Consider the following 27,178-nt stretch of genomic DNA (forward strand, 5'->3'; position numbering starts at 1 on the left):
TTGAGCCCAGGTTCAGAAGGGGACAGGCACAAAGATGTTCATTGTAGCAGTAGGTTAGAGGCAACTGGGTGCCCATCACTAGAGGATTAGGTAAGTAAAAGGTGGTGTATGCATAAAGTAAAATACTACCCCACATTCAGAATCATTGTATTACACAAAGCCGCATAGGTGAATCACTGAATAAATGTTAAAAAATTAACATTAAATTTGAAATTAAATTTGAGAACTAAAGTTAATTACAGTGTAAAAACTACAAACAGAATAAAGGTCATAGTATAATATCCTTATGTAAATTAAAAACAGATTCATATCAAAACAGTACCATATTTCAAAGAATCACACATTTCCAAAGATCTGTAATAGAATGTTGCCTACAGAGAGCAGCCTGGTAAATAGGGTTAAAATGAAGGATAAAGGAGAAAATAATAAAAAGGAAAAAAAGAGAGATTCCTTTGCACGAACAGTTGAGGTATGTGCGCTAGAGAGTATTATTAACTTGACATTCCACACCTGAAAATCAAATATATATAAATTAAATAGGTACAATGCTTGTACTATTCTGTAATGTAAACAGAAACTACACATGAACCAAAAAGTATATAAATACTCTCCTTGTTTCTTCATTGCCCCAGAACATGCCAGGTTTTCACCATTTTCTTAAGGAGGCTTATGCCATAGCCCCTACATCCTCAGTAATCTTTACTTATCCAATAACACTCTTTAAGACACAGTTTAAGTTATTCTTTTCTATAAAATCTTTAAATTGTTCCATTAATGAAATGTCTTCCAAAAGTCAGTTGCTTTTATAAGCTGTACTATAACATCTAAGACTTAAACATGTATAACCCTCTATTGCTTTGTACTGTCTTGCCCAGGGCTTCCTTTACTAGATGTTAACTTCTTAGAGATCAGAAAGACTTCTTTAAAACATCTTGTGGCTAGAACAGTGTTATGTACATGGGAGGAACGTAATACATAATTTGATTTCAGTTAAGATTTGGCATTGTGTTTCAAAGGAATGAATTGAAGGGATCATAACCGGAGGTTGAAAAAGCTTGTCTTTTTGCAGCTGGAAACTAGTTTTGAAAGTGGAAATAATAGAGACTGAATAATTACTATCACAGTGTGAATGGAGTAGCCTTCCAGACAATGAAGGAGCTAAAGTTTGCTTTAGGTTCCTCTCTTTTTAAAGGCTCCCTCCCTTCCTTCTTTTTTGGTGTTTCCTTGTCAAGGACATCTTTCCCTCAACAGACATTTACCTCTGACAGCCTACCTATCTTTGCTTTCTGACTATCCCAGGTCACGAGGAACAAAATTACTGTTTTCTCCCCTGTATGTTTAGAGAATTTTTGTTTTAATTTCAATCTAAAAAATGAAATTAATAAAAGCTATCTCATAACATGTTTCCTCCAGAACACTTTTAAGGGAAGTATGTTTCTTTTGTTTTTGATGAAAATTATCATTTTGTTATAATTACTGAATGCATGAATTAATTTTATATGCTAAATCGCAAGTCATTCCTCTGGTGGAAATGGAAGAAATGACCTATATAGTGGAGCTGATAAACTGAGCTATGTTTCACTGAGATTCAGAATCTCAGTTGGCTGTGTTCTGCAAATGATCTGAATGAGTACCAAAAGTTCTTTCTGAAAGGAAACGTGGACTTTGTGTGTGATTCAACAGAAGGTTGGAGCTTTGAAACAAGAAGCTGTATGTAGCTTGCTCAGCTTTTTGGGAGGTGTAAAATAGATGTGGAACAGCTCCAAGGAATGATGGTTGAAGAGAACATAATGCCTAGTGGAAAGAATCATGGATATGACTATATAAGACAAGGGTACAATATCTATTTCAGTACTTACTATTTTTAAAAATCTGGACCAAGTCAGAAATATCTCTGAAACTCTGCTTTCCTTTTTGTATGATGAGATGGGGAGATCTCTAATTCTTACTGATCTATGAATGTTATTATCAGCACAAGATCACATGGCACGTAAAAAAACAATGTGTAGAGGTAAGTGTTTAAGAAGATAAGAGAAGAAGCTGAGCTTCATTCATTTCAGTAACCGGCCAGTAATAAAACTGACGTGAAGTATAGAAGGTACTCAACAACAATTGGTTGAATGAAGGCATCAGAGAAATGGACTAGAGAGGAAGTAGTCAGAAGACAGCACCAAGAACTAAGAGATCTCAGGCCAGGAAGTAGGAGGCAGGAGGAAGGAATTTACAAAGGCAGATAAGAAGCCCTCTTGACAGAGGGGTCAGTATCAAGGAAAAGCTGCAGAAGCCAGGGTAGCTGTAGCATAAACGTGTTAAGGGCCCAATATCTGTAGAGAAGGATAGCAAGCATGTTATATAAAAATGTTAAGATTCACAATAAAAATGCTTGGGTTTACATCTGAGGCACTAGAAGGCATGGCAAGGAAGGGAAGTGAGGAGTCCAATGAAATCATTATAGGCTTTAGAATTAGACAGACAAAAGTTTGACCAAGCTCTACCATTCACTAAGGATACAAGTATTGACAAAAGTTAATTATCTGAGACATCTAGAAAATGAAGATTTTAATTTTGTAACATGAAAATTGTGGTATCTACTTTGTAGAATTGTTTTGATGATTAAATAAGTGAATATATGAAATAGATCTAAAACATGTCTAATATGATTTATTCTTTATTGCTATTGTTATCATTATTCTTTTTGTTATTACTGTAGATTTTATGTCCAATAGGGTATAGATCAGCCAACTCAATATTTGCCTTGACTTCAGTTTAAGAACTTGTAATTTGTAAAGTGAATGACTTTTTATATTTTCTTCTATATATATATTTTTCCTCCTTAATACTCTTTTAGCGGTCCCCCATACCCCTACTAAATTTCTAACTTTCTTGTAGCAACAGTAAGGAGGAAAAAAGGCCTTACCACACTCTAGGTAAGGTACTTAAGTTGCCTGTATGGTGTGAGCTGTCCAAGTAGGCCCAGGACCTCAGGGAAGCTGAAGACTCAGGGTTGAACCAGAGGAAGGGTAGAAGGAGGGATTCAGGCAATGGTGAGGTGTTCTTTAAGTGACTCCATGCAAGAGATGAACTGTAACACACTCAAATGCACATGTAGAGCAAGTTCCTGATAAGAGATGATGTTCCTCTCCAGTGTTTACTTGTTTAAACAATACCTTTGGGTGGAGAGTAGGAGGAATCTTGCTTGCTAAAGGTTACTGGTTGTAGGATGCACTTTTAATAGTATATAAAGTTCAATATGATGTAAAAACTCTTCAATTAAATGGATTAAGAAAATAACGTATAAGACTTGTTATGGACAATGCATTAATACTGACAATTTGCCAGCTAGTGTCAACAAATAATACAGCTTTTTTTTTTTAATCACTGGTAAATCAAATTTTCAAAGAAATTTAAGTCTGGAGAACTGTATTATACTGTTAAGGAAAACCATTAAAATAGCATGAGTTAGTTTTGAAGTTACCTTTATCCCCAGGAGGTTTCAACTCTGTCAGAAACAGGCTTCATTCTTTCATATGTAGGTTAGTTCTCCAACTTAAACTCCCATCAAAACATAGTTTTGATGTTACCTCATTAGTTACCAGGCCAGCAGACTATTTTTGTTCAATGATGATAAAGCCTAGAGCCAGGGCTGGGTTTCCCTTCTAATTTTTGGCCCAAGCTTTCACACTAAGGGAACTGTTTTCAAGGGCTTAGAGCAATTTTGATTAGACAATTCCAGATATAAAGTAGGATCTTTTTGGGAAAAAAATAAATCTTAAGTCTATGAAGATGTGCGCGAAGATATCGTCTACGTGATACACTCAGGTGAAAGTCGTGTGACCAAAGAGCGGAGAACCGAGAGTGCTGCATCCAAGTGTGCACGACGTTTGTCTGGTTTATTCCTTTGCTTAAAGAAGCCTCTAAGAGGGATGGTCGAGACTTGCATTGACTGACTGAAGGACTGGTGATGAGATCCCATGAGGTGTTGAAATACTGTAAATAGGAAAATTAGGCGTGAGGGAAAACAAGGCTGGAGTAGAACAATGGCGCTGCTGGGTCGCAGAATGCAATCTGAAGCGGCTCAGGATTCCCTGGAGAGTGCGGGCAGAGCTACGAGCTGGGCAGGAGACCTGCAGAGAACTGCAGGAGCCACGCCTTCGACACGGCTCCGCCTCCACGTAGCCCCGCCCCTTCTGAGCCGGACCAATGGGGGACCGGGATGTTAGCGGGTGGGAGGTGCGGCCGGGTTGCTACAGCCAGAGCTGGGCGGCGGCGGCAGACTTTGCCTGAGGAATCTCGCCGAGCCTTGGGCGGTGGCGCAATGGAGGGACTGGAAGGTGAGGCGGTGAAGGGGTGTGGGCTGGGTGGCTAGAGCGGGCCCGGAGCAGGTGGGGTGCCCTGGACACCAATACCGTGGAAGCGAGGGCCGGTGCGGAGTGACCGACCCCGCCGCGTCCCCATCGCGCCTCCGGAGGCCGGGGCCAGCGGGAGCAGGACAGCCCCCGACGCGGCGGAGCGAACGACCCCCAGGCTGCCCCTCCTTGGACGGTCTGTGGCTGGGCTCCCCCACCCGGAGCCTGATTCTGCCTCTGGCACACGCCTGCTCGTTCTTCTACCATTTTCTGATCTTGCCCGACTCCAGAGTGTCTTTTTGGTAATCAAAGTCCCTGGCCAGATTTTGTTTTCCTTGCCGACTGGACTCTCCATTAATGTCTCGGCCTCTTAACCGCCCGGCCAGCCAGTCTTTGCTAGGGCCCCGGGGTGTGTCTCAAGCTTGGCCAATTCCCCGGGTAACCGTTTTTTTTTTTTTTTTTGCATTTCGGCAGCATCTTCTATCGGAGAGATGCCAGAGCATCTCCTAAGGAAGTGTTACTGGCCAGCTTTAGAGCTGGCACAATAGATTACCAGAAGGATTTAATGGCTTATTCACGACTGCTGTGTAAGGAAGCGCCAGCATTGGCTCCTTATCTTTGGGTTTATCCTTGTGCTGTAACCATGACTCCAGATTTTGCTTTGTTCCCAATCCTTTCACTTTTTTTTTTTTTTTTCTATTCTCTTCCATTTTGCCCGGTGTAATGAAAACATTCGGCTAAAAACAAAGGAAGAAAAATCCAACTGGTATTGACAACAACAGTTTCAAGATTTAAAAACAAATTATGGTTAATCCTGATCAATTGAAGATTTCAGATTTGAATTGAAGACTTCAGAATTGAAAGATCCTGTTGTTTTGATTTAGCTCTTTTTTTTTTAAGCCTCCTAATTTACATGGATTCAGGTGGAATTAATAATGAGCAGAAGCATTGAGTCCTGTGTATTGTTTCATGCTAGAGAGTAAAATATTGTGGATTGTGTTATGAAGTGAAAAGTGGTAACTGATAACTTTATCAGTGACCTAAGCTCATCAAAAAGCAAAGAGAATAGCATGAGTATGATTTTATTTCATACTTTTGCTCTGAGGTAAAGCTCTCATAGTATGATAGATAAAATTCTGATAATTTTCCATTTGTGGAGAGGTGCAGTATGCTATGACCTGTGACATTCTTGTTCTTTGCTTACTTTATTTTAGGAAGATAATTCAAGTTTTCATGAAATAAGGAACTGTATTGATAGAACAGTACTTTTTATTTTCAAGATACTTTTGTTTAGGGGACTCCCTGGAGGCAACTTTTTAATTTTGTTTCAAAAATATGTGGTGATGTTATAGAGTATAGTGGATAGGTACATAGGTTCTGGAATTCTCATAAGGTTATCATTATATGTAATAGGTTTTATTGCATATAAAGTGCTTTCAAAGAGTTTGCAGATTTTTATTATTTTATTCAACAGTTGTTAATGTGGCAGATATCCTCATCTGATTTTACACTTGTGCAATTACTTAAAACAATGTTTGACACAAAGCAGATACTCAGTAAATATTTGTTGTTAAGTAAATGACAACTATGATGGGAATTAATCTAGGCTGTGAGGATGCAGCGAAGAATGAAAATAAAGCCCTGCTTACTCTCATTGAACCTATATTTTAGTGGACCTTACATTTTAGCAGTGCTAAGACACTACTTTTGAAACCTTTCTAAGAATGTGTTTAAAATGTAATGGAAACCCATTGTGATACTGACTGGACTCTCCATTAATGTCTCGGCCTCTTAACCGCCAGTCCAGGCAGTCTTTGCTAGGGCCCCAGGGTGTGTCTCAACATACTTGCTCTTTATTCTTTATTTTTTCTAACAAAATAAGATACTATCATTGACTATGATGTGTTTAATTGTAATGGATTAGGTTGAAACACATGAAGTTGTCCTTGTAGGCCCAAACAGTTGAATATTGGTAATTTCAAGTGGCTCAACCTAATAAAAGCTCTGAGAGTTTTCTGTTGAAGTTAGAACAGTGCCGTTCTCCTCTCTTCCTCCTCCACTTCCTGTCTTGTAATAGATCACACTTTGAATCTTCTGGTTACCATTCATTAACTCAATCATCCATGTTTCATTTCATACACATTGATACTGTGATAAAATAAAGTTTCTTACCTATATTGGAAGTTAGAAAGTCTAGTACTTTAAACCTTAAATATTATATTGTAGTATCCAGTAAAAAAAAAAAAGAAAAGAAAAGAAACTTTAGAGTTTACTTAATGTGTCAGAGTAACTGAATAAATATTGTACTCTTAGCATTTGACTTTTGTTTGAAACAAGTTACCAGACTAGTCTTGGTTCTAAAACCAGAAAATATATGAATTCTTTAAAAATTGTATTGAAGATACTCTTTTTCTTATAATTTTTACATTATTTGCATGTAGATTATATGCCACTTACATTATTTTTAGTTTTCTAGGACATTTATGCTCCGTGGATTGTCAAAAGATGAGCTATTAGGCAGAACACTATTTTGTAACCAGATATAACTTGTTGCTCATGTTTTTCTGTAATCTATATCTGAGCACCTCTGCATTGTGTGGATAATTAGAGCAAAGCTTTTCATTCCTTTTCTCTGGAAAGATTTGCTCTACAGATATATCTAAGGGCAATCGTAGTTCTAGACTTGAAAGAGTTCCAATCTCTTATAAGCTTTTTCATTGTAAAATGAAGAGATGATAAAATCTAAGCAGATTTTATCCTTAAGTATGGGTACTGTCATTCCCTTCCTAACACCCTGATAAATGGTTATAACAATTGTGGCAAAGTCAGGCTATCCGTTCTCTTATGGACTGCTGAAATTACTTACTTTTACCCTCTAAGATTTTATTAGAAGACTGATTGTCCTGCTCCAGTGTAGCATTTGATCTAGTTGAAGACAGTTATTATGTCCCATCATGGTTCCTGCTTTTTTTTCCTAGTATAAATGTACTAGTTTACTGAACAGTTAGGCTTCTTTATCTAGCATTAATTGTATTTTTTGGTACTGAATTGGATGCCAGATATTTATCTATCTGTCTGTCTGTCTATCTATCGAGTTGGAGTCTCACTCTGTTGCCCAGACTGGAGTGCAGTGGCCACTCCCAGCCACCGCAGCCTTGACCTGCTGGGCTTCCGGTGATCATTCCACCTCAGCCTTCCAAGTATCCGGAATTACAGGCATGCGCTACCACACCCAGCTGATTTTTTGATTTATTGTAGAGATGAGTTCTCACTGCCCAGGCGGGTCTCGAACCCGCGGGCTCAGGCAATCCATTCACCTCAGCCTCCCAAAGGCGCGGGATTACAGGCTGAGCCACCGAGCCCGGCATATTTATTTATTTTTTAATTACTTTTTAATTTTTTTGTTTCTTGTTTAAATCTCCCTGGCCTTTCCTGTAAGTGCCTCTCCAGTGCTTTTCCTACCCCTCCCCAAACATTGGACTTGGACAATGTTTCTCTCTTCCCTTTTATCCAGAACTGCGGGTCTCAGCATGAAGTCCACTACCTCATTTTCTCTGAAACTCATACTTCCTCCATCTCTCCCTACCCCCAGTTCTTCCCTCTTCTGCAAATGAGCCTTGTTCCACACTTTCCTTGGGGGCCTAAGGAGTCCCTATTTCATATTGAGCAAACTCCTTCTGATTCTTTATTATTATTTTCTTTATTTTAAAGATGTGGGGTACAATTCAGGGTTAGGTATACAAATGTTCATTATGCAAGTACTCTTGATGATGAGGTGTGCCCTTTCCTCCCTGCCAATCTTGCCTCCCCCCTGCAGTTTCCCTCTACTGCCAATTCTTTTCTTAAAGTATTACGATAATTGTTCAAGGTCCACTTGTAAGTGAGAATATGTGATACTCAGTTCTTTGTTTCTGTGATCGATCACTCAGTATTATAGACTCTAAGTTCATCCAAGTTGTTGTGAAGTTCATAATTTTTTCTTTCTTTGTGGCTGTGTGATATTCCATTGTGTGTATGTACCATTTTTTTTTTTTAATCCAGTCCTCTTTCAATGGGCAGCACAGTTGGTTCCATGTTTTTGCTGTTGTGAATAATGCTGCAGTAAACATATGTGTGCAGGTATCTTTTTCATAGAGTGATTTGAGTTCCTCTGAGTATATTCCCAGTAAGGGGATTGCGGGGTCATATGGAAGGTCGATTTTTAGAACTTTTAGGAATCGCTGAACTGTTTTCCACAAAGGTTGTGATAGTTTACACTCCCACCAACAGTGTAGAAGTGTTCACATTTCCCTGCATCCTTTCCTCCATCTGTTTTTTGAGTTACTGATGATGGTCATCCTGACTGGAGTTAGGTGGTAATTTCAGTGTGGTTTTAATTTGCATTTCTTTGATGACTTGTGAGGCTGAGCATTTTTTCATGTATCTTTTGGTTGCTTGTATGTCTTCTTTTGAGAAGTGTCTATTCATATCTTTTGCCCACTTTGTAACAGGGCTGTTTTTTTTTTTTCCTTTCAGCACATTTGAGTTCCTTGTAGATCCTAGATATTAGGCCTTTGTCAGACATACAGTTGGCAAATATTTTTTCCCAGTCTGTGTGCTGTCTCTCTGCTCTCTTTATGGTTTCTTTGGCTTTGCAGAAGCTTTTCAGTTTGATGAGGTTCCACTTGTCTATCTTATCTCTTATGACCTGGGCACTTGGGGTTTTGATCAGACATTGGTTGCCAGTTCCAATTTCCATAAGGTTGTCCCCTGCATTTTCTAAGGTTCTTATAGTTTGAGGTTTTGTGTTGAGGTTTTTGGTCCATTTAGGGTTGATTTTTGTGTATGGTGATAGATAGGAGTCTTGTTTTAATCTGCATGTGGTCAGCCAGTTTTCCCAGCACCATTTACTGAACAGCTTCTCTTCTTCTCAGTGGTTGGTAGTGGAGGCTTTGTTGAAGATGAGTTGGTTGAGAAATTGAGGTTTTGCTTTGAGAATCTTTATCCTGTTACATTGGTCTATTTTTATTTTTAATTTTTGAATCAGGGTCTCACTTTGTCACCCAGGCTGGAGTGCAGTGGCATGATCTTGATGATCATGGCTCATGATGCCAGATATTTTGTAGCCAGTGTATTGGAGAGTCTTGGGTTTAAATTCTTGCTTTGTTCCTTTTTAACTCTATGATTTGGGAAGTCTTCTTAGTATGACCTTACTTTTCTCAGCTATAAAAAAAATGGAGGTAATAAATACCAAAGTATCTGAACTAACTATACTAAGTGTTAAATGATCTAGTATATATAAAGCATTTAGCCCAGTTACTGGCACATAGGAGGCCCTCTCATTACATATTTGTTGGATGGATAAAAATCACAAAAAGCATGTTAGTGCATAAGAGTGATCCAGTATAGGTAAAACATAGTAAGCGTGGGAAGAGAGAAAAAAATATAAAGGTGAAATGTAATTATCTGCAGTACCGCATACTGTAAAAAGACCCATACTGGAAAAGGAATAGGATGAGTATTCAAAATACGATATAAAATATGGCATATAGTAGATTAATGATGATTGGTTGCCTCTATTTCGTAAGGTCCTTAATGTTTCCTCATTAAAGGAACTTTCCCTGATTCTACACACTTCTTAAAGTCTGCATTATGACCATCTTACCTCTCCTTAACTGATGTGCCTTTCTTCATTGTGCTTATCACCATCTGACATTTTTCCATATTTGTTTTTATTTATTTTTTTCCCCTATTAGAGCAATAGAAGCTCTGTAAGACCAGGGTCTTTGCCTTTTTATCCCTATATTCTTACCTCCTAGAACAGTACCTCATGCTAGGTACTTAACAAATACCAAATCAATGAGTAGATCTATTTTAATATAATGGTTTCCCTGCAATTCAGGTGGTAAGTGAATGAGAAGTAGGGAGGGACTAAGTAGAAAATGCCAGTGTTTCAAAAAATGTGCTACTTCGGGCATTGGTCCTAAATATCTCTTGGGTGAAAAAGGATTCCTGATGAAATAAATCTGGGGGAATAACAGCATACTAACTCTTTTTTAAGACTGAGGAAATTCTGCTGTAAGAAAAACCATTAACTTAGTTAATATTACCATTTTCCAAACATTTGACCATGGAGCGAGGGATTTGAGGTTGTTTAGTACTGTAGTGGAAATGACTGGTTATGTTCATACTGGATAGGAGGGGAAGTGAAACCAGGAATGAGCTTATTAAGCAAATATAAGTCATTCAGAGATCAAGGTAGTGACTTAGAGAGAGGTAGGAGTCTGTTGTTAGAGGGAGCTTGAATATTTTAAGAGTCCAAAGGTGCACAGGTTGTTTTAGTTAGCAGTGGTTTTGCTGAACTAGAGTGCAGGTAAATAAAGTGGAGGGTGAAAGTTGTGTGCTGGGTAGGGGTAAGTGTGATTGTTGAAATGTTGAAGTTTCCTAGATGAACTGGAAAAGGGAAAATCTTGTAAGATAGGAGATTGTTTATCTGAAAGTAATTAGATTTTGGAAAGGATCGTGAGAAGAAAGTGATATAACAGATGTTGTGTCTTTTGAAAGAGAGGTTTGTTGAATGCTAAGGGTTGGATTCAGATGAGCTGTGATGGAATGTAAGACTGATTAGCAGTGATGAGATAGACATGCTACAACACCCAGACCAGAACTCTGCTTAATTTCCAGGATTTCTTTCGAAAATGTTTTTTCCTATTTCTTAAGTGTAAATTCTATACATTTTAGAATTTCACAACTTTTAACATCATATTCTTTCTTGTTTTTTTTTTTTTTGAGTTGGAGTCTCACTCTGTCACCCAGACTGGAAGGCAGTGGCCGCTCGAGGGCAGTGGCCGCTCGAGGGCAGTGGCCGCTCCTGGCCACCGCAGCCTCGACCTGCTGGGCTCTGGTGGTCCTTCCGCTTCGACCTTCCAAGTAGCTGGAACTACAGATGTGTGCTACCACACCTGGCTAATTTTTTGATTTATTGTAGAGATGAGGTCTCACCAAGTTGCCTAGGTGGGTCTCGAACCTGTGGGCTCAGGCAGTTCACTTACCTCAGCCTCCCAAGGCGTGGGATTACAGGCAGAGCCACCGAGCCTGGCTATCATATTCTTTCATATTCCCTGCATAATAGTGTCATATAAAGATACCATTTCAAGTCTTATTCGTGTGCATGTTTTGATGTTGTGAAATATAGCAACTCAACAGAATCAACAGTGTATGCTGGACACATTTTGTAAGGAGAGATTGGCTTTTTGAGAATTCTAGATTACTGAAGTACTTTATTGACTTGGTTCTACCCATTAGTTTGAGTGCTTCTTTGAGTACTGCTTGCTCTGTGTTACAATATTCACTCTCCTGATTATTATATTACTATTGTATTTTTATAAACTATAAAATTTGATAGTTTTTGCCACTTAGGAGGTTGGTGGTGTTTGCCTGCATGTCTTTAGTAGTATTTTGTTTTTAATTTTTGTCGGTTGTGGAGCATTTTTATATGTAACATCTTAATTGAGTCAAATTTTAAGGTAGATTGAATAGATATTATCCTAATTTAACAGATGTTAAACTGAGTCTACTTATATGATTACTCATACATTTCCTCATAATTCGTGTTGTAAAGACTTTTTCCAACAAGGATAGAGGATCTTGTTCTTATCTGTAGGTTCTTTTAGATTCTCGGTTCTCTTTGTAGACAAGTGGAAGTGATTCCTTCAACATAATGCTTACTACCTGAATCTTTTATTCTACCATCTATAATTGGTTTAATCATTCTTATATGTGAACTTTAATAAAACACAACATCAGTAAGGTGTTTTGTTGTCCATATACTTTTCTGGCTAATGTGGCCTTAAGAAGTAGATTTTGTTAAATTATAGAATGCTACGGTTATAATGGGACCATACATATCATTTAACTTGACTTCCTTATTTTATAACAGAGGAATCTGAATCTTAGAGAGGTTAAATATCTTGCAAGGGACTCATAGTTCTCAGTGACAGAGCTGGGACTTGATACTAGATAGTATATGACAAATTCCAGTGCTTTTTCTACTGTAATGTCTTGGCCCTGTGAAGTCAGAATACTTCAATTTACTGGTCCAGTGAATCTTAATATGAATATATTTATAAAATGATGAACAATTCACATAATACATGGAGTATGCATAACTAGGTGATCTTATCCTTAATACTTTCTATTGCCTGATGATAAACAAAATAAGATTCTTTTTATTGTAGACTCCTCAGATTGTCTTAGAAAGTCATTTAACTGATCACCAATGGTACTTCTTTATGCCTTGGAGATTAATAAGATAAATTTGGTTTTTAAAGTTTAGTAATTTACCATAGAGATAGCCTGTGACCTTGATTTGGTTAAAATAATTACAAGAAAACTATGTGTGTGCAACAATGTCAGTTTAGGTATTTTTCAATCATGATTCTTTTCTACTTATACTGACCTTTTTGACAATTAATAATTCTAAGTCTTGTGCCCATTTTAATTAATAATGTTGCATGTTTCAAAACAAAATAAAACATTTTTACAATAATTGACAGTTATGAAATTAAGAAAAGTTTCACAATTTGAGTTGTAGAAATTATTTTTGAATTCTTTTCTGTTTTAGAAAATGGAAGTGTTCAAGTTGGAGAATTGTTACCTTGCAAGATTTGTGGAAGAACATTCTTTCCAGTAGCATTAGTGAGTAAACCGATTTTGTACCTTTTTCATTTGGAGTTTAATAAATCTGTAATTGTTCAATACTTCAGGTCAGCTCTCATAGGAAGAACTTACATGGAATAATTTTTTAAGAGTTACCAAGTAGTACTCTTTGTTCAAGAGTCTGGTTCCAGCTGTTATTCTTCAAAAATGCTCTTTCCTTCAAAATTTGGTTGATCTCCAGAACTCTTCTATTAAACCTGTAAATTGTTCCTAGTTTTGTGGGATTATTACTCAAAACAAGGTACCTCTTAGAAATAACTAATGATGTATTTATAGGTAAAACATGATATAATCTCTGGAATTTGCTTTACAGTACTTTAGGAAAAAAGCTGGGATAGATGAATTGCTGAAATGTTGGTAATTGTTGGAGCTGAGTGATAAATAAATTGTAGGTAATTATACTGTTCTTTCAAATCTTATGTATGCTTGAAATATTTCAAAGAAAAAGTATTTTGCAATGTAAAAGTGCTCATAAAACATATTATGCACTCTGGTTACTTTTAGATTCTTAGTATACACAAATATAAGCACTTTTAACTGATCATAATAAAAATTAGCCAATTAAGTAGGGAATGATAAAAATCATGCTTATGTACTTTAAGTATTTTAACTTCAAACATAAATATACATTTATCGATACTTTGATATAGGATAAAGACCTTTTCTTTGAATATGAATCCTCTGATTAGAGTTCTACCACAATCCTCTTACCATTTGCTGTGCATACTTTTAATATTTCCAGTGTGTTTCTTTAAAACAGAGTGAGGAATTATGATCTAAAGTGTCCTTCTGCAGACACCTTTTAAATAATGACTTTTTTTGTAAGCCTTTAAAAACATCTTGCCTGTATATCCCTTGATTATTTTTATCAATTTATTATTTTTCAAAGCATTCAGTTGGGTTTCACAGGCAAAAAATACTTTTTTTGGCTCTCATTTATGTAGTATCTGATTTAATGATGTTATCACTATAATAACTACAACTTGAATAATTATGTTTGGAAATAAGCACCATATAACTTGACATATACAATTCAATTTATGGGAACATATATCCATGGGTTCACTAGAAAAAGCCTGCTAGTTTCTTTTAATTTTTTTTTTTTTTTTTATGCTTAAGGGATTTTATTCTAATAGTTAAAATTACAATGCTGTTTTGTTGAAATGAAACTGAAAATGTATAAAACAGTTCGTTACCAATTGTGTACTGAAAGCATTGGAGACTCATGATACCAAATAAACCAGTTTTGAGATTATTTTTTCCCAGATGAAGTTTATCAATTTTAGCTTCTTCAGTATCTTTCAAAATACAATAGAAAAAAAATGTACATTTAGTGTACTGATGTCATCAGTCAACATGCTTAACATAATGGAGAAAGTATATTTGTCCAGCTAGTCAATTGGTTAACTAGAGGTCAGTTAAGAGAACCAGAGATTTAAGAGAGCTGCCATGGTAATGTCTTTACAATGAATAAATGAATGAATGAATTGGTGGCTAATACCAGACCTGTAGAAGTGGAACGCTAGATAGGTCGAGAAAAATCATAGGTGAAGAAAGGTAGAAAGTTTGAGTTCCAGAAGGAAGGTAAGGAATCATTGTGGGGGAAGGACATAAATCTGACCACTTTGTCTTATTCTGTGTTAATTTTAGCATACTACTATTATGTTAACTTTAATAGTGCAAACTACTACTATTTTGTTAACTTTTCTCATTATAATATGAATACATTCTTCTCCATTTACTTTCCTTTTCTAGTATCTAATTGACTTGGTTGCATTATTTTCTTATTAACAATGTGGAAACTAGGAGAATTTTAAATAACTCTTAATACAATTTTGGAGATATATCTTTATAATTTTTTGTAGTGAGAAAGATAAACTATCACGTGTTATATGTATATTCTAAAACTTAATTTTGGTGAAGATGTATCTTATTTATTATTTTATCTTCAGTTTTTCTTATTAGTGTCAGATTTTTAAACTGTCTCAATGTAAGTAAAGTTTGTGTAATTTCCCCATCTATGGAAAAGAAAATGATATGTTGTATTGCTTCATCTTAACAGAAAAAACATGGACCCATTTGTCAGAAAACTGCTACTAAAAAACGGAAGACTTTTGATTCAAGTAGACAGAGAGCTGAAGGAACTGATATTCCAACAGTAAAACCTCTTAAACCGAGGGTAACTATATAGCCTTTTGAAGAATATTAACCTTGGTGTTATGTGTGTTAAAAATTTTATAATTATTTGTTATACTAAGATTAAAAAAATAAACACAGTTATGAATTAATTATGTGTTTAGTTTAGAAATTATCAGAAGCTTATAAAGTAAAATAAAAATTTTTAAAAATAAAATTTTAAATTTCTGCTATGGGGGAAGACTAAGATGTCCTCTCAATCTGTCAATTACAGTGAGGTTTTTGTAGAATTAGAGAGCCAGTTGCTCTCACGTGTTCTTTTTTTTTTTTTGAGTTGGAGTCTCACTGTGTCGCCCAGACTGGAGTGCAGTGACTTGCTCCTGGCCACTGGAGCCTCGACCTGCTGAGCTCCAGTGATCCTTCTGTCTCAGCCTTCCAAGTAGCTGGAACTACAGGCATGCGCTACCACACCTGGCTAGTTTTTGATTTATTGTAGAGACGAGGTCTCACCAAGTAGCCCTGGTGGGTCTCGAGCCCGCGAGCTCAGGCAATCCACTTGTCTCGGCCTCCCAAAGTGCTGGGATTATTGGCTGAGCCACCGAGCCCAGCCACATGTTCTTTTAAAGTCATTGTTAAGAACTTTAGATATAGCTTAGGTTTTGAATTACTATCTCTTACCAATAGTATACTCACTATATACATAAGGTTGAGCTGTTATATGTAGACATTTTAGCATAATAGATACTATCTTGATTGATTGATTGCCATAATTTGTAATCTATATTATGCCTTCTGGGGAAAAGTTTTTAAACAGTTAGTTGTTCAGTTATCCGCACATAGCTATTGTCAGCTTATTTTCTTTCTTGAAACCAAAGCAATGAACCTCTTGTGATCATCTCTTCTTAATACTTGTCATGTATTACAGTCATCTTTGGGGGATCTGTTCCAGGACCCCCCTTGGATATCAAAATCTGTAGATGCTCAAATCCTTTATATGAATTGGCATGGTATTTGCTTATAACTAATGCCCATTCTCCCATATAATTTAAATTATTTTTAGATTACCTATAATACCCGATACAGTGTAAATGCTATGTAAATAGTTGCTATGTTGTTTCTTTAATTTGTATTTTTTTATTGTTTTTATTATGTTTTCCAAATATTTTTGATCTATGGTTGGTTGAATTAATGATTGCAGAATCTACAGATGCAGAGCCCACAGATGCGAAGGACCCTCTGTATATTGCTAAGAAGAAATTACTTACTTTGTTCAGCATAATTGTAAAGGGTCATTTCAGTGAAATGGATGAAGCTATGTACCTGATTGAATAGGTTTTTGAAGCACAACCCTACTTTTAATGGTAGTAACTTCTTCCAGTGGTACAGTAAGAACGTTTTCCTATAGGGGAATTAATCTTACTAGTGAAATCATTTGATGATAGAAAAATTAGATTATCATCTTTGCATTTCAGTCTGTGAATATTTAAGGGAAGGATGGTAAAGTCTGAATAAGGTGCATAAACTAATATTTGAAGTTTTTCTGCCTGATATATGATTATATTAATTTTAGTTAGCTTAGGTAGATAAACCAGCCAGATCTTTAGAGGCGGTATAATATGGTGGATATAAAACCTGGCTCAAGAATCAGACTGGACTTAACCTTGGCTTTGCTTTATACTTTGTTATTTGGGGTAAGTTATCTAATTTAATTATGCTTCTGTTAACCTTTAAAATGAAAGTAGTCCGTTTTATCATGTGGAGTTATTGTGGGGATTATGTAAAATTATCCATGGTAATCTTGATGAATGGTAGTTTATCTTTTATTAGGAAGGGGAGTTGAGTACTTAAAAATTAATTTCCAGAAAAAGCCAAGTAAAAACATTGTTTTATATTAAGTAGTTTATTGTCTTGCTATCTAAACTGATCCCTAGTGCAGTAATATCAGCACTATTTGGAAACTTATAAGAAATGCAAAATCTCAGGTCAGTCCTCTCTCAGACATTTTGCATTAGAATCTGCATTTTAAATAAATTTTTGGGTGAGCCATATGTACATTAAGGTTTAAGAAGCAGTGACTTAGAAGATTTAAATGTTGTAGTATACTTATCAATGTATTTATCTGCATCAAGAGAGTCCTACAGACTCCACAAGCAGATTGGGGACAAAACAACTGCAAAGTCTATTTTTGGAAAAGAGGCGGGTAGACATAATTCAGGGACTACGAAATATATGTAAGGGCTTCTCAAAGCAGTGGAGATCCAGGAAAAATGACCTGGATCATTTCAGGAGAAGGAGGAAGTACGGAGAGTTGCTGAAAAGCTGCCACCTTAAAGACGAATGGTCTCCTCTTCTTAAAAGTGAGAAGTCTTATCAGAGAGCATATATCTCTTGTTTACTACCACCAAGGCAGGAACTGGGATAAGCTGAAGGAATCTGGTAGCCAGGAGCTTGAGTGAGCAGGGTTGAAATTGGATACTAGCCATGAGGAAGAAAATGGTGAAAGAAGGAACAGAGAATTGAGGGGGCCTAAGGGCAGAGGCCCTTAGAAAGAATTAGTAAAAATTCTTTGAATTCTTGGATATTAGAGGCCTTCCCTAAAAGGCTATGTCCTTTTGAGGGTAGCAGGACTGGCAGCAGTAGACTTTGTAGACTGGTATTGTTTTAAAGAGCCAGATGAGGCAGGGGTATGTAGTCACTCAGAGAAGCCTATTTGCAGGAAGTAATCTGTATTTCTTGCAGCAGGGAAGAGAGCTGCTGGTTTGGGTAATCTGGAAGGCTGCCCAGGCCTCTCCTTCTCCCCAAAACTTTTTGAAAGCAGCAGTACCAGGGAAACCTAAATCAGCTGAGTCAGGAAGCTTCTTTGTGAGAAGGAATAGATTTATTTTTAAAAATAAATATAATGCTATTGTGTTCTTCTGTTTCTTATATCTATTTTGTGTTTTTTGAGGAAATTGCTCATTTCATCTTATCAAATTTATTGGCGTAAAGTTTCTTTATAATATCTTATGTCTCTTACGTTTCTAAGAACTGTATTGTGTATTTTGCATTCCTTGATAATTTGTGTCCTTTTTTCTTGCTTAGTCTTGCCTTATTAGTGATTTTAAAGAATTGCCTTTTAACTTTGTTTAGTCAACACGTATTCTTCATTTAAGAAATAAAACCATAATAGGAGTAATTGGATATCTTAATAATATGACAAAATAAATCTCTGTAGCACATGAATCAGCATCATGTTTAGTGGAACAACACTGGGGATCTTTTTTTTTTTTTTTTTTTTTTTTGAGTTGGAGTCTCACTCTGTCACCCAGACTGGAGTGCAGTGGCCGCTCCCGGCCACCGCAGCCTCGACCTGCTGGGCTCTGACGATCCTTCCGCCTCAGCCTTCCGAGTAGCCGGAATTACAGGCGTGTGCTACCACGCCCAGCTGATTTTATGATTTATTGTAGAGATGAGGTCTTGCTGCCTAGGCGGGTCTCAGGCAATCCACTCACCTTAGCCTCTCAAAGGCATGGGTTTACAGGCTGAGCCACCGAGCCCGGCTCATCTTTTAGTTAAACTGCAACAAAAGTAGTAATTGCAAGCTGATGTAGTTAGGTGAGAATAAGGAATTAGATAACTAGAGATTTGAAACAACTAGGTAGAACTGTCATCTTTAGACAATGTGATATACCTGGAAAACCCTAGAGGATCAACTGAGAAATTACTACAATGAGGGGGAAGGATCGCTGGAGCCCAGCAGGTCGAGGCTGCGGTGGCCGGGAGTGGCCACTGCACTCTAGTCTGGGTGACAGAGTGAGACTCTCACTCAAAAAAAAAAAAAGAAGAGTAAAGTGAAGTAATGTGGTATAATGTTACTCTAAAGAAATTACTTGGCTTTATTTATTCAGCAAACAGCCTGTTTAAGCGTAAAAATGAGGAAACGACGCTTTGTAAGCGAACAGTACAAAATACAAAACTTTTAAGAGTACACTTTATAATAAAGGGATAAAATTTCCACAAAAATAATCTAGAAAATACTGAAAGAGACATTTCTTCAAATGGAAACATATCTCATATTCTTGTATAGATTCAACATAAAGATTTGTTTCCTAAGTTGCTTATAAGTGTAAAATTTAATTTTTAAAAAATTAGACAAGTCAATTCTAAAGTTCATATGGAAAAATTATATGTAATAATCAGGAAAAGATAAAAAGAGCAAAATAAAATAGGAATTAAAACTTTATCAGATAGTAAAATATGAGACCCCCCCCCAAAAAAAAACACACCAGAATTATCTTGTGGAGGACAGGACCCTTGTAGTACAAGCTTCTCCTGCTAGGTAACTGTTCTAGGAACCCATCAGTGTCAGTGTACCAGCTAGCATTCTTGTGAGAGGCTGTGTTTGACATCAGTGAATTTTTTTGGAGATTCTTTCAACTTGTTTGCTTATTTCATGGTGGGAGATTTATGAGTACACCTGCCCACACCGTGCTGAGTGTTTAGCAGTTTTTGTCTAGCATAACTCTTGGACCTTACCCTCTCTATTCACCTGATCTCACACCCAGCAACTTTTTTTTTTGTTTGTTTTCCTGGATGAAAAAAGTCCTCAAAGGAAAACGTTTTGCCCATGTGAAAGAGGTGAAACAAAAAAAGCAGAAGCCGAGTTCAAAAACTGTTTTGAGCAGTGGAAAAGGCTTCTCATAGGTATATTGCATCAAACAGAGAGTACTTTGAAGGTGACTGAAGTTTAAACATGTAGGGATAAATACACAAATAAAAATAAATTCCATGTTTTTGGGGTTCCCCTGAATATTGTAAAGTCTCAACTGGTACTGACACAGGATAGTCAGACCAATGCAACAGAAGAGAAAGTACAAAAATAGGCCCAAATCTAAAAGGGAATTTAGTATATGATATAGATGTTATTTCAGTTCTTTGGGAGGAAAAGTCAAAGAATGTTGGGATAATTGCATGACCATGTTAAATAAACAAAAAATAAAGCTGAATCCATATGTTACGTCATACACCAAGATAAATTCCAAATAAATTAAAGATTTAAAACTTTTAAAATGAAGCTGTGAAAGTTCTAGAAGGAAACATGGGAGAATTTCGCTTTTCCTTGGTGTGAGATTGGGACTGCTAACTGTGACTGAAAATCCTGAGGCCATAAAAGAAAATGTCAGTAAATTAAACTGTATTTTAGAAATAATTTTGCATATTAAAAGACCCATTGACAAGGTCAAAAGACAGCTAAATTATTGGTGAGAGGGAGGAGATAGTCTCCCATAAAGAGTTACTAGAAATTGTTACAAAAAAGATCAGTAACCCAACAAAGAAATTGTTACAAAAAAGATCAGTAACCCAACAAACCAGGAATATAAACAGCTCACAGAAAAGGCAATGCAAATGGTTTTTAACAATATGAAAAGATGTTCAGTTCACCAAGTATAAGAGAAAATTCAGGTAAATTCAGAGAGAACTACTCTTTAATCGGTTCAAAACTTAAGGGTTTGATAACACACTCTGTTGAGTCTATGGAAAAACAAGAAATACACTTATTTTAGTCTGTTTTCTGCTGCTGTAACAAACTGGGTAATTTATAAAGAAAAGATTTTTATTTTGAACAGTTCTGAAGGCTGGGACGCCAAGAACATGGCGCTGGCATCTGGTGAGGGCCTTCTTGCTGCATCATCCCTTGGTGGTAGGACGAGCATGCTTGTGTGACAGAAAATGGGTGCCAAAATTATCTTTTTATTAGGAACCCACTTCCACAATAATGAACTTACTCCTGGGATAATGGCATTAATCCACTTGTAAGGGCAGAGCCCTCGTGACCTAATCACCTCTTAATTGTCCCCACCTTTTAATAGTGTTATAATGGCAATTAACACAAATTTTGAAGGTGATATTCAAACCACAGCAAGAGTCTTAGTGGGAGCATAAATACATGTAACAATGAAGGCAATTTAACAGTGTCTATCACGATGAGAATTGAATAAAAAATTGCATACAACACTATGTAGTTACATAAAGTTTCTCTTTAATTTAGTAAATATGAGAAGATCATTTGAGGACTCCTGATAAGAGTACATTTAAAAAATATGGCATTAACTGAAATTTTATTTCATTTTACTAAAGTTTTGATACTGTTTTTTTATTTATTCATAGCCAGAACCACCAAAGAAACCATCTAATTGGAGAAGAAAACATGAAGAATTCATTGCTACCATAAGAGCAGCCAAAGGCCTTGATCAGGCACTTAAAGAGGGTGGCAAACTTCCTCCTCCTCCTCCACCTTCTTATGACCCTGGTATATGGAATATTGTTGACAGAAATGTTCATGTGGAGAGAAAATAATGATAGAGTTTTTATGATTTTAGCTTTTTATTAAGCTTAAGTTATAATTGAAATGATGAAGCATAATCTTTGAATACTTTGCTATATTATATATTGTCTATGGGTTATTTGCTGCAACAATGACAAAGGTGAGTATTTGCAACAGAGACCTAATGGCTTACAAATCCTAAGACATTTACTATCTGGCCTTTATAGAAATACAAGGGAGGATTCACCCAAAAAAACTGGGATTATCTTTGGAGGGTAGGCATGTATACTGGGGAAGACCCCCAAAAACCTGGAATTATCTTTTGGAAGGCAAGTCTTTGTATTACAGGCATTCCCTGCTAGATAAGTGTTCTACGAACCCTCTGGCATCAGCGTGCCAGCTAGATTATAAACAGTGGTTATAATATAGGGATCTAGGCTTATAAAGGCATATTAATATAGAATATAGAGAAGTGGGCTATCCTTTCTTTCAATACTTTTATGTTTAAGCATAAAGCATTATAATATTTTAAAATTATTTTAGTAATTATTAAGTGCTAATATTCTAGGAAAGAGTTTAACCATGCTCACTGTGGATTGAAATGAAGTCATTCGGTAGGATCCATATAATTATGTTGCCTGATTCTTTAGTATCTTTTCATCTGTGAAGAAAAACAAGGCATCATAATATTTCTAAAATATATAATTCATGTGGCTAGGCTACAATATAGACTGGTAGACCTAAATTATGTCTTAAGTTCATGTGGTATTAAATTTTCTTCATTTGGCAGATAAAAAATTACTTGGTCCGTTACTACCAAAAAATGTAAGACTCTGGCAACCTTACATGAGATACTGAAAGACTTAAAGGGGTTGTTAATATAGTAAGTTAGCCACATTAAAATTATGTTAGTGCTTTAGATTGAGTTTTATTTCCTAACAAAGAGAAAGCTAAAGTACTTTAGCAAATCTAGATGTGATCATTTTTAACATTTTATTGTAGAGGAGAAGCTGGAAAACTACAAGGGGGTGGGACCCCAAAAAACAGAGTTTATTATTGTGTATTTATTTTTACATATTTAAACTTCAGTCACTTTCAAAGTACTCTCTGATGCAATACACCTCTCAAGATGCTTTTTCCACTGCTCAAAATGGTTTTTGAACTTGTCAATTTTGATGCTTTTTAGTGCTTCTGCCATTTTTTGCTTCACCTCTTTCATGTCAGCAAAACATTTTCCTTTTGAGGACTTTTTCATACAGGGAAACAAAGTCACTCTAGGAGAGATTGGGTGAATAGGGAGGGTGGGACACAGGGGTCATGCTGTATTTGGTCAAAAACTGAAGAACACTCAGCACAGTGTGGGCAAGTGCCTTGTAAATCATCCATCATGAAATTGGCGAATGCATTGAGAGAATATCCAAAAGAAATTCACCAAAGCCAAGCACAGCCTCTCACAACATCAGCTGGTACACTGATGCCAGAGGGTTCCTAGAACACTTATCTAGCAGGGAATGCCTGTAATACAAAGACTTGCCTTCCAAAAGATAATTCTGGTATTTTTTGGGTCTTCCCCAGTATACGTGCCCACCCTCCAAAGATAATTCCAGTTTTTTTGGGTGAATCCTCCCCTTGTATTTCTATAAAGGCCAGATAGTAAATGTCTTAGGCTTTGTAAGCCATTAGGTCTCTGTTGCAACTACTCAGCTTTGTCATTGTTGCAGCAGATAACCCATAGACGATATATAAATGTGAATGGGCATGTCTGTGTTTCCATAAAACTTCATTTACAAAAAACAAGCAACAGGCTGGATTTGGTTTAGCTCATGGGCCATAGTTTGCTAAACTTTGTTCTAGTGTATTAGTAATTTTAACTCTGAATGTTTCAGGGATGCTACAACTGATATTGGGTCTCTTCTAATCTACTTATATTTTCCTTATGAACTTGATTTCTTTCTTTGCTTTGCTCTTGCATTGATATCTCTATGTAGTACATTTATTTCTTCTGTCTAACATGAGCAGGGGGTTGGGGGATACCAGTTCTTCAGGATAATTTGGGCTTTAAAACATTTTTCAGTCTCAGACCTGACAAAAACAACTTGCTGCTTTTTACTAGAGGTTTTATATCTACTCCATTAGTAAGTAGGATGCATTTCTGAACTTTGGATGAATGTAAATTCTGAAGGATAAATTCCATATCAAGAGTAAACCTTTTGTAAGATTTTTTTTTTGACACTACTATATTTTTACATTTATTCCCAGTGTCTCATTTAGTTGAGATATTTTACAATGCTACAAAATTTGGTTCTGGGAAAATTTTTAAAGAAGTTTAATTTATACTGTACTTTGCATTTGGGGTGGATGTCTTGGGAACATTTGCTGTTTCTTAAATTTGAATTAATTATGTTAGTGAGGTATATTTTTATCACTTCTTCCATCTGTTGGGACCTCTAAAAGAAAATAACACTGTTTAAAGATGAGTACACTATTTTTTGACAGTTTTCAATTAGATGAAATAAAAGATTTCAATAGATGAACCCATATTTTTAAAAGTATTTTAGTGCTGTGTATTATTGCTGCTTAACTAGCCTACCATATAAAGATATTTTAGAGAAAAAAAAAAGAAATAACATTTTTCCTCTACTTATTTTTCACTGGGGGATTCATCTTTTGTTCTCCTTTTTTTCTTCTACTCAAATTTGATTCAAAGCTAGAGGAAAATTGGAATTTATCATGTACTAGCAGATTTTTTTTTTCAAGTCTTTACTTACTGTTCAGACAAGTCAGGATGGCCGATTAAAGAAATGAGAGTTTTTGCTTATCAGTCATTATTATGTGTATATCTTGAATGACTATTCATAAAAAATTACAATTTTTTAATGTCCTTTGCAAGTGTTATTAATCGGTTTCTGTTTTTATCTGTTTTAGATTATATCCAGTGTCCATATTGCCAGAGGAGATTCAATGAAAATGCAGCTGATAGACATATAAATTTCTGTAAAGAACAGGCTGCACGTATTAGTAATAAAGGCAAATTTTCTACCGATACCAAAGGAAAACCAACTTCTCGGACACAGGTAATATACACAATTTTAGTCATCTCTAAATAAGAAGATGATTCAGATTTATAGTTTTCTGTTTATGCTTTACAGGACATTAAACTATAGTTTCTCACCTGTTTATACACACACACACACACACACACACACACACACACACACACACACACACACACACTTTTTTTTTACATTATTATTGAGTGAAAGAGCTTTTATATATTCTTTGTCTCTTCTCAGATATTTATATTTATTAAGAATATTTTGTCCCATTCTGCTACTTGGCTTTTTCATTTTGTTAAGGGTATCTTTTGAAGAGTGAAAGTTTTAAAACTTGATTTAAGTCCAGTTTATCAGTTTCTTTTGATTTATGCTTTTTCTGTTGTATCAAAGAAATCTTTGCCTATACTGAGGTTGCAAAGATTTTATTCTGATATCTTCTAGAAGTTTTATAATTTTAGCTATTATATTCATATCTATGAATCATTTCAAGCTAATGTTTGTGTATGGTGTGAAGTAAGGGACAATTATTAATTTTTTTCTGTTTGGTTATTCTTTTGTTTAAGCACCATCTGTTTAAAAGTCTTTTCTTTCCTCCAATGAATTGCCTAGGCATCTTGGTGAAAAATCGGTTGAATATATATTTGTGGGTTTAATTCAGGACATACTGTTTTATTCCATTGATTTATATGTTTGTCCTTTAATCAATACCATACTATCACTATACACTGATTTTGATAAGTCTTAAAATCAGGTAGTCTAAATTTTCCTGCTTGAATTTCTTTTTAAAATTGTTTTAATTAGTCTAGGTTTATATACATTTTATAATTGGGGTGCCAACTTCTACAAAAATGACTGCAAAAATGTGTTTGAAATTGAATTTATAAATCAATTTGGGGAGAATTGACACTGAATTGCCCAGTTCATGAACTTGTTTTATGTTTCTGCTAATTTGGGTGTTCTTTAATTTAACAGTTTTGTAGTTTTTAATATATACTTTATGCAAATATTTTGTTAAATTTTTAGGCATATCATGTATTTGCATGTTCTTATAAATGGAATTATATTTTATTTCATTTTCAATTTTCAATTGTTTATTACTTGTTTTTTAGATATTGTGAGTTTTTAATGCATCAATCTTGTATCCTGTATTTACTTGTTAACTGTAATAGTTTTCTCATAGATTTCTTAGGATTTTTCTATGTGATGGTCATGTCTCCTATAAATAAGGACAGTTTTATTTTCTTTTTTTCAACTTTTTTTGCTTTTATTTCTTTATTGTGAATTATTGCACTGGCTAGAATTTTCACACTAATGTTTAATAAAAGTGATGAGAGTGGATATCTTTGCCTTGTTTCTGTTTTTAGGTGAAAAAAATTCAATTTTTCACCATCGCATGTGGGTTTTTAATCTATGTTTTTGTCAGACTAAGTTCTATTTTCTGAGAGATTTTTAAAACCATTAATGGGTTCTAAATTTTATTAGATGCTTATTTTTATTGTTGAAATGATGATATGATTTTGCTCTTTTATTCTGTTAATATGATAGATTGCACTGATTTCAGATGTCAAAACAATTTTTGTGTTTCACTAGTAAATTCCATTTAGTTGTGAATTGTTGTTGCCCTTATATATGTTTGTTGAATTTGCTATGCTAACATTTGTTAAGAATTTTTGCATCTGTGGTCATGAGTGATATTGGTTTGGTTGACTGGTTTTGGTGTCAGGATAATATTGACTTAATAATGGTTTTGAGTTATTTTCTCCTCTATTTTCTCAGAGTTTTTGTAGTATTGGTATTAATACTTTTTTTTATATGTTTGCTAGAATTCGTCATTGAAGTCAGCTGTGTACCTTTTCTGAGGTTTTTAGCTTCTATGTCAATATTTTGATAAATAGAAAAATTTTCTATTCCTTCTTGGTGTCAGTTTTGGCAATTTCATTTTTCAAGTAATTTGTCTCTTTCAGCTAAATTTATTGACCTAAGGGTATTTATTATCCTTTAATGCCTCTATAATTTGCAGTAGTATCTCCTTTTTCATTGCTAGTACTGATATTTTTTCTTTTCTTTTTTTTTCTCTAATCAGTTTGTTTTTTCTTGATCAGTCTAGCTAGAAATTTATCATTTTTTATTACATCTTTTCAAAGAAACAGATGACATTTTGAAAAAGTGTGTTCTGTAATTCTTGGGTGTTGAGTTTTATAAATGTCTCTTGGTTAAAGTAGTTGATGCCATTTTTTTTAGATCTTCTGTGTCCTTACTTTTTGTTCAGATATTCCATCAATTATTGAGGGAAATGTCTTAAAACTATGATTTTTATTTTACATTTTTTGTTAGTTTTGCCAGCTTTTGCTTCAAAATTTTGAATTTCTCTTATTTGTTTTAACATTTATAATTTGTTATGTCTTCCCCATTTATTGACCCTTTTATCATTACTGAAGTGTCCCTTTTTGCCTGAGGCAATATTTCTTGTGTCGAACTATGTTTCTTCTGCTAAGAATATAGCCATTTCAGCTTAGTTATGCTCACTTATTTTCTTTCTGTTCTGTAACTTAAATTTGTTTTTGCATCACTTGTAAAATCCTATAATTGGCTCTTTTTTTTGGTAAATCAAATCTGGTAACCTCATCCTGTTCATTGAA

At 35.4% G+C, this 27,178-nt stretch overlaps 1 protein-coding gene across 2 annotated transcripts in view; it reads left to right on the top strand.

Moving 5' to 3' along the window:
- Window positions 1–4,216: 4,216 nt before the first annotated feature.
- ZC2HC1A (zinc finger C2HC-type containing 1A) overlaps window positions 4,217–27,178 on the top strand; it is a 56,386-nt gene continuing 33,424 nt past the window's right edge. The window contains exons 1-5 of one of the 2 annotated variants that reach the window (XM_021719156.1): window positions 4,217–4,331; window positions 12,949–13,022; window positions 15,106–15,222; window positions 21,327–21,468; window positions 24,409–24,575. In XM_021719156.1, coding sequence (XP_021574831.1) covers window positions 4,316–4,331; window positions 12,949–13,022; window positions 15,106–15,222; window positions 21,327–21,468; window positions 24,409–24,575 — 516 coding nt within the window. In that variant the 5' untranslated portion in view covers window positions 4,217–4,315. The remainder of the gene's footprint in view (window positions 4,332–12,948; window positions 13,023–15,105; window positions 15,223–21,326; window positions 21,469–24,408; window positions 24,576–27,178) is intronic. The other variant, XM_008071283.1, reaches the window with a different exon arrangement.

The sequence above is a fragment of the Carlito syrichta genome, unplaced genomic scaffold (assembly GCF_000164805.1).
Source record: "Carlito syrichta isolate Samal-C Ts95f unplaced genomic scaffold, Tarsius_syrichta-2.0.1 Scaffold314280, whole genome shotgun sequence".
Taxonomy (NCBI): Eukaryota; Metazoa; Chordata; class Mammalia; order Primates; family Tarsiidae; genus Carlito; species Carlito syrichta.